The sequence below is a fragment of the Bombus impatiens genome, unplaced genomic scaffold (assembly GCF_000188095.3).
Source record: "Bombus impatiens unplaced genomic scaffold, BIMP_2.2 scf_0217, whole genome shotgun sequence".
NCBI classification, from domain to species: Eukaryota; Metazoa; Arthropoda; class Insecta; order Hymenoptera; family Apidae; genus Bombus; species Bombus impatiens.
The window spans coordinates 76,719-85,618 of record NT_176636.1 but is presented as its reverse complement, the minus strand read 5'-3'; the positions used below and the strand labels follow the sequence as shown (position 1 = coordinate 85,618).

At 46.7% G+C, this 8,900-nt stretch overlaps 1 protein-coding gene across 1 annotated transcript in view; it reads right to left on the bottom strand.

Annotated features, from left to right (window-relative positions):
• LOC100744530 (nucleolar protein 4-like) overlaps nt 1–8,900 on the bottom strand; it is a 102,042-nt gene that overhangs the window by 16,464 nt on the left and 76,678 nt on the right. The window contains exon 4 of the mRNA XM_003488143.4: nt 3–183. Within this exon, the coding sequence (XP_003488191.1) occupies nt 3–183 (181 nt within the window). The remainder of the gene's footprint in view (nt 1–2; nt 184–8,900) is intronic.

Sequence of the window (8,900 nt, the reverse complement as noted above, 5' to 3'; positions counted from 1 at the left end):
CGCGATCGCGATCGGATCGCGAGGGCGTGGCAGCGGACGCTGGCGGCGGTGTCTTCTTTAGTCCCATGGCGTAGGAAGCCCACAAGGATGCCATATCCTCGCCTCCGACTCCTGCCACCGCTCCCAAATTTGGAACGGTCCCGGCTGGCATATCCACCAAATCCGAGGACCCGTTTCGCGAGTCTGCAATATCGATAAAACAGCCTGGTTATTCGTCGTTATATCGGTCATTGATCCGCTGAGAATATAAAGGTGGATCGGCGGATTTAGGCTCTGGGGTTAGCGTGGAAAATATCACGAATTTTAGCTGGTCATAGCCGAAAGACAACGCTGAAAGACAGCTTCGAACAAACGATGGTTGGTCGTTATCGTAGATTCGTCTGCCTCGAACCTTCCGGAATTTTAGCACATAAATCGTCGCAAAAGCAGGAAATTCGGAAAGTAGGAGTCAATTTCTCCTCGAACGTGACTCGAGAAACGCGCGATCTTGGTGGTACTATAGATGTTTGATGACGGGTTTGAAGCAGTCCGAGGTACGTTCCTGTCTGTAAATCACCGAATGTTCGCTACGCCGCAATGAAGCGCTTCTAGGTGAGATCTTCGAAAGGAACAGGAATTATTTACAATGAAAATCAAACTTGAAGCAAACACACGGATCGTACGGAGCAAGAACACCGCCATAGGCACTCGTCTTCGTTCTGGTTTCGTTTTTAAGTACGAAGGAATTCTTCGCCCGCCGTATCCTTCTGTGAAGAAAGGCATTCCAATTGACCCCGACCATAATTGCGCTCAAAAGCAAGAACGTAATTGGCCCGAAACGTTCGACTAAAGTGCTAAAAGCCGAAAACCATGCCTGTGTCGTCAATCTTCCCATCAAACAATTCCCCCGACGTTCGCGAATTACGCGAAACGGTGAAACGAAACGTCCAATTCCGCATTTACATCAACGGCCAGTCGCGTAGCTCGGCATTAAACGGTGAAGTTTTTATCGCCGCATCTAGAACGGCGTCTGTCAACTTGTTGCGCCTAGCCAACCCGCGAAGACAATTCAAATAACCTCTCAGTTTTCCGTAGAACTTGTTCTCATCTGGCGATCTAGCAATTCCCTTCGAGCCTCGATTCTCCCGCTTCTCGGGATCTCGCGAAGCGATAGATCACCGGCACGACGTTCGTTCGGAATCACGCGATTGGGAAAATATTGTTGCGCCAAGTAGAATTATTAAGGACAAAATATCGAGTGGAGAGGAAAGCTTTCGCGTCTATAGCGTGTTGACTCGGACAGAATATTAGCGCCGATGCGATCGATATCATAGAACTTTTCCATATTTTTTTGCAAGCCTGCAAATAAAAAGATCAGGCTTGCATACAAATAATGTAATTTGCATTCGGAGTTAGGAAGGATGTACGTTTGAAACTGCGTTTAAAAAAGCAATCGCGCTATTTGGTTGACAGTTGTTCAACTATGCTAATTCTGTTTTCTTCGATTTTGTTGCGCAGAGTAAAACACGCTTGAAAATCTCAAAGATATATCAGATGACTTTAAACGCGGAATACAAGCTGTTAACTGGAGGAAGATTGATGGGGCGTTCCTGTTCAATTGAATTCCTGTTCGCGGAAGAAAAGGACGATCCCCTTTCTTCCCACGGTTAAACTGGAAAACACTAACCGGTTAAATAAACCAACTGACAACGAGCATGTGGGTGGTATTTATGGCACAAATATAATAACGATGCTACGTTTGAATTGCGTGACGCCACTGATTAAGGACGATCGAAGGAACAGCGAGCCGTCTCGCTCTACCGTATGCATCGTATCTGAGAACGGAGCTGTTAGCATTACAGTTATTCAAGTTTACGATGGAGATGTGATAATTTCAGTTGTACTAGCACGATCAAACAAGAATACTATCTGAAGTCGTATCGGCATTTATCGTTGAACGAACTTGTAAATTCTGCTTTCAACGGACGATTATCGGATCGACATATAGAGCGATGTTTAGCAAAGTTTTATATTGTTAATTGAATAAGTCGATTCTTTAAAATTTTAACCGTAGCACGAAAATTAACCCCGTTCGACGGTTCCTCGTAAACTCGCCACTAAAAACACACATTCTCTAACAATCCTCCACCTAGAAAACCATAAACTTAACGAACGGCTCTTCACACACCAAAATTACTCTTCTAAAGTTCTTCGCTGCCCCGAACCTCGCATCTCGGTTCGTAGCTTCTGGTATAATCACTCCTCGGCCGAGTTCAACCAATTGGCAAGGAAACGGCCACGGGAATAAAACATAACAGAACGGAACACTGTCCTCGCGTTAACAACAGGATATCTTAACGGTTCCCGAAGAAACTCGCTCGGCAAAGTTCGAGCGTGCAGCCGCGTTAAGTCGCGATGCCTATTAGAAAATCGTTCTTAGGCAACGAAACGGCTCATCTTCGCCTTTTAACGGCTCCGTATTATTCCGAATGATCGGGTTCCGCCGAGAAAAATTGCAGTCCGCGACCCGCGCTCGTTCGAATAATGAACATCGTCGACAAGTCGGCGCGAGTACGCGTGCAACGTGGAGCGCGGCGTCCCGAATACGGGCCTCTGTCTCCGCACCAACCGCTATTTACAGGCCTGTCTCGAGGCGTCTCTTAGGAACGTATCCTTTCCGCCGTGCAAAAAGGCCGACCTGTTTCCAAAACCCGTAATAAGTCTAAGTAGATCCCTTCCACCGGGTGTAAGAAAGAGGCACGCCACCGCGGTCCCGGGAGAGAACGTACCGGGCGAAGGTGCTTTCACGAGGATGTTGCCGAGGACAGGTACGAGTCGGATCGGCGCGGCGAGAGAGGCTACACGCGCGAACTCGACCGACACCGACGCCAATCCGTGGGTAGGGAGCGCCGCGGGGGAATCGTAAAGAGGCTACCTCGGCTTCGTCCACTTCTTCCACTCTACCTACTCGGTAATCGATTCTGAATTAGGAAAACAAAAATCGAGGATTCGGAGGAAAGCGTAATCGCGTGCGCACGGTGTTTAGATTGCATGGATTTTTCAATTTCGCTAAAGTAGCGAGGAGAACAAACGTATAGTAAACCGCGTAGAAAACTACTTATTATTCGTCGATAATTTTATTCTCGAGAAAATGAATCACCTACGAAATTCCGTATTCGACGACTCGGCTACTATGCACGAACGACTTGCACAACGCATACGCTTCGATCGGCGAGAAACTCTCTGCCGCGTTTCCCACGAAGCGCAACGTGAGCAGAAGTCATCGGACAGGAAGTCCAACCCTCTTGTATCGAGAGAAAAAATCCACCACAATACTAAACTTACACAGTTAGAGCAGCGCTCGACGGTGCGAGCAGAGTAGTCTGACCAGTCGCTCCACAATGAAACTGGCTGCCACGAGCGTCGAAAACAACAAGATTAATGGCTAAATAATCGCGTTTTCAATGCCGTCTGAGTCTCGTTCAACCGAGGGACAAATTGCAGGACGCGACATCATCCCGGAAGCCGTTCGACTCGAGATTTGCGTGGCGTCTACGTCGTAAGGCGATGTCGTCGGTAGAAAGCCGGGCGCCGTGCCGCTCTTCGTCGACCACCCCGAGTCGCTTACCGATTCTAATTCCGCGCCGCGCGTTCAACGATCGCGCGCACGCAACCACGCATGCCGCTTCCAGGAAGATTCCGGTAGAACCAGTAACTGAACGCGCGAGTAGACGACCCAGGAAACTGGACCCTCGTCCAGGAGGCGGCGCAACATCGGCTCTCCTTCCCTCTTTCTCTACGGCTGAAACGGCCCCGAGGTTGCTGCACCTTGGTTCTTGCGCCCGTACACTCGGCTCAAACAATTCGTGGCCACGAGGAACGCGCTGAGCGGAACGGCTTCCCTATTCCCCACCCCTTGTCCTGGGTCAGGGAACGATTTCCCAGTTTGGTCATGCTCGATTGTGTTGCAGAAACATTTTGCGGCGGATGTGATACAAAGACCGTTGCTCGATTTTTCGACCGAGTTCGCAGCGGTTTTAGGGCGAAGCTGAAGTTCCATTAAATCGAAGATAATTTTGAGAAGGGAAATCGCTCGGGTAGAGCGAAATCCCGTTTCATAACTTAAGGAAGAATATCGAAGAGTCACGTCCGGTTCCACGCTACTTTGATATATTTTTTACGTTTACATACATGTGTATGTATATATCATTTTTATCGATCGAGGTGATAAGCGGACGTTACCGCGAGTGTAGAATGTTAACGTAGAACGAAAGCATACACGTATCGGATTTCCGAAGCTGTAGATGCTAGTACCGAATACGTCTAAACAAGTGGAATATGAGTTTGCAGTATCAGAAATGCGATTTACAGGTTGCGAATTAACTAGCGAGGATAAATAGCTATCCGATGTGGGAGAAAAGTCCGTGTGAACGTAGATGATCTCATGAGGGCATACTTTAACGACTCAGCGAGTCGAGGACAATGAATAAAGCTATTAATGATCTTGAAAAGGAATAACAAATCCGCCACGATACTCTTCGACCGAAGAAATCGCACATTCAGCAAGAACATAATAGGGTTGTAATTATGGTTAGTAAGAGACCTACTCGAACCCAACCTATATGCCGTGAACTCAAGAGAACTACGCTGCACCCTCTCGGTGTGTTGTTTATATTTTATCTGCTTTGGCACGCTACGACACAAAGTGACAAATAATGTTTTATTTCTACCGAGAACGAATATTCCTATTCCACGCAGAGAAGTAGTAAATAATATAATATCGTATCTAATATCGTTTCACTCTCGCTTCCTGATTCTCTCGCCATGCAACGTTTCATTTTGATATTTATTTCAAACAAAACGTAATATAATATTACCCTCGCCCATTGCCTCTTATTAACTCTCCTCTCCGATAGTCGATAGCTGCTTCAGGCCCAAAACAAAATTACTAAAACCAGCCATTGCTTCATCCCCCGTCCCCTTCCATGACTCGACTGCCGTCGGTGAAAAAGCGCGCAAAACGAATCGAGGCATCGGTGTTCGTCCTGCTGGCGAGTCGTTTGAGCCGAATGTACATAGGTACTAGTACGTGTACGGGTATACGCACGCAACGTGCAGCAGATAGGAGCAACGCACGGTATACGGCATACGGGGTACGGTACTACGCTTACACCGAGGCATCGAGGGTTTCTGGCCTGCGGCGAGCGGATGCCGGCGTTGCAAAAGCAGCAGAGGGGCCAGGGGAACCCGGCCTAGGCTCGGCTAGAAAGCCGGTTAGCAATCCCAATCCCACCAGGCAGCACCGTTCCTGAACTCGAATGGCCGTCCTGAACCTGAAATCAGTCGCCTCGCCACCCCACCCGGCAGAGTTCGTCCTCCTCATTCTTTCAACCGCTTCCCGCAAAAGGAAACTAATACCCGGCCCAGGCGACTTCCTCTTTTTCTAGCCGCTACATGCGTGGCCGTGCAACAAAATTCACGGACGAGCTGGCGCACGCCCACGGCCCCGTCCGGCCAGCTATGAATACATACCGGCAAACCGACTCCGAGCCAGCGTGTGTTTTATCTCGTTCAGCCAACGATACACGCTAGAATGTTGCCTGGGATATAGCGTGGAACACGCCGGGGCTCGAATCCGAGAGGATGTCGTGGATTTTAACGGCATGGTCGCTGCCGCGATACCGCACCAACCGCCGGACGTTTACGCGTTTCCTTCGCACTTTGTTGCGTTGGTGTGATGCTCGTTCGGCTAAGGGTAGGGATAAGGATCTTTCGTCCTTTTACTTTACGCTTTACGTGGTTCTGCCGATGGAAAATTTTATATCAACGTAATGCCAATGCGTGGTTCGTCTGCCTCTTTTCCCAATCTATTCGTATTTTTGTCTTTCAATGATTTTCGAGTAACAGCTTGCCCATCCTTGTTACACCTTGAATATTTTATTTCCACGATTGGCTCGTTTCGATAATATATCTCAGATGGATGAAATATCTATATGTGCTAGATTACAGAAATTCAGAAATTTCCAGTTCGATCGATCCGATGCTATTCGCCCGACACCGGAGTAAGTGCACGATCGTTTAGAACTATCTTATAAACTGTCAAGCATCGAATCCTACCGCGTACAAAGTAGTCTGGCAACACTTTCTCTGACGGTACATAATCGTAATATCATTTTCATATCTCATGCCGATATGTTCGCACCAGTTGTCGTCCCATAGATAGATGTTTCATTCTATTTTAACTTATATAGGTGTTACATATTTTAACGAACGTTTAACGAAACCTGATGACTTTCACTATCCCTCGATATTATATCTCGATACACGATTGTAGTATAATTTTCTGCACGAGAGAATACAATTGATCGAGTTAGCGACGTTTCGTAATTAGACAGAATTATACCCTTGTTTCAATTATAAGGCTATTTGCGATCTAATTCAATTACGAACTTGTTAGAAACTTCTTCGCGACTCGAAGCTACTGTTATTTAAAAAAAAAAAAAAAGGAGAAAGAGATTATCCCCACACTTTCACCACTTCTTCGCGTCAATTTTCACGTTAAAATTCTCCGAATCACCAAGTATAATACATTCTGAAACTCGTAGCATCCACGTAATTCCGTGGTAAACGCAAATACGAACAGATTCGCTGGCACTGGGTCTTATCAAGATTCGCGTTATCCGAAAATCGCCTGACGACACGTACGGCCGTGACGAGAGAAAGAAAGTATCCGTGGCAACCGAGCTAATAACCATACGAGAAAATCACCGGAGACACGATTCGCCTCGCAACAGGCGTTACTTCGCGTCGCTTTCGTAAATGTCACCAGCCATTAAAGCGAAGATTCTTTATCGCGTCGCCGACCGCAGGTTCTGCGAAACGGCGAGATTTAAAATCTCGATATTCGCTGGAAAGATGAAAAATCGCGGAAAGACGTTTTTCCGTGGCAAAGAGAGAATTCTGTACGGAGCGTATGAGCGTAAGAGCTGTATGCTCTTCTCCGAATAAAAGAAATTCGTATCTTGTAATTTCATTACGAGCCGCAGATATTCGTAGATAATTTAAGGACAGTTGGCAGAAAATTTTAGTCGCAAGTTGGATTTTAAATTTCATATTTATCGTATCATCGAAGCTGACGAACTGTCGAGTCGTAAGTAGTATAAGTACAAATTAAAATGACAATGCGTTGCTCGCATCTATCGACTCGAAATTTTACCTCTCTCTGTTCCCACGGAGACAAAACCAAAGAAACAACGTACACCATGGAAGCAGATTTCTTTCACCGATTAATAGATTTACATAACAGCCATGACTATCCTTTGTCACGAGCGGCCGTGTTTCTGACCAACGTCTATTCGCCTACGAGTATTTCGCAAAATCGATTTCCCGATAAAGGCCCCGTCATTCCGCGCCGCGATCGCGTTGGAAAGATCGCCGGGAAAATATACAACGAGCGAACTTTCGTTTCGCAAGCGCGGCTGCTATCTGCCTTTTGAATCATCCGACGAGAATTCACCTTTCTGCAAAAATATAAAAAGGAAAAAAGAAAGGGAGAGAGCGAAAGAAAGAAGGAGGAAAGAAAGGACGAACCTTCCCTTAATGGTCAGTGACATTTGCGAGGATGACGGAACAATCCGCCCGTCTCCCCACACCTCCACGAGATTCCTGATACCGCACCGGCACTTTTGTTCCTTTTTTCTTCCCTCGACCTCGTGTTCGCGTTGGCAGTCCAACGTTTCGCGAGAATTCATTTTCCTGGGACATTAATAAATTCTTTGGCCGAGTAGCACGCGAAAGAACGTGGAATTGCTTCGTACGGATGGCCGACGTCTTTGGTGGTAAGAGTTTTCGGCGATTTACGAGGAACGGTTCGTTAAACAATATTTCTCAAGCTTGTATTTGTATTTCTAAAGCTTCAGTCATATCTGGCTACTTTTGGTAAAAATTCCACTTCGTACGCGCGCTCGTCTAAAAATTTATTTCTTCGCCTATTTTCCATATATCGCGAGGGAACTCTCACAAATGTCAAACGGTAATTTAACGAAGGAACGAAACGGTCGTAGGAGAGAATCACTTTTGCTATGCAAAATCAGGTTTGCTAATCGCACGACATCAGGCATCTATCGTGCAGTAGGTACGTGTTCTCTTTGGCAAACATCGTCGAGGAAAGATTCTTTACCGTTAAGGCACAACTTGAGCAGGAGCATATTAACTGATTAAAAATCGTGATAACCACGCGATGATAGGACGAAGATTTATTCGTTCTTCTCTCGAAGCTGTCCCGTCGACGTCGGACGACAGGCGCAGCCTTCTCGGAAGAATTCATCCGTAAGATACATCGTTGCCCGCGAGAACTTTTATTCGGGAAAAAAAATCGATTTATCTTACCGGCTACCGTTTCGAAATTCTATCCACTGTTAATGGCTTTATCGGTAGTTGGAAGCTTATACAGGGACCGGACGTTAACGGAGTTCTTGAGTGGTTTGTCAATGTATTTATATTACGAGCGTCGCTACGGTAGAAACATCTGTGGAGAAGGACAAATCCAAGATTCGTGGACTTCGTCGTTGCAAAAAGCAGAAACCTAGAGAGGCGCGATTAGAATACGTTTCTCGTTTTCGTGGAAAACAATCTAAGATTGCAGGAACGAAATTCAAAAGTCAGACAAACTCGAAATCCTCGGAATTGCCAAAGCGTGATAAACATTTCAATTAACACACCCTGTGCACGCAGCCAGGCGAGACGGGACGAGGCGGAGGCAGAGCTGGAACCGGCGTGAACGACGAGCGGGATGGGAGGGACGCTGGAACGGGGCGAAACACCAGTAAACCGGTATAAAATATCGTCCGCCATTTTCCCAGCAAATTTTCCGCGGCGATCGTAAAACGGCGGCCGCGCGTGTTTATCGCGAAATCGATTTG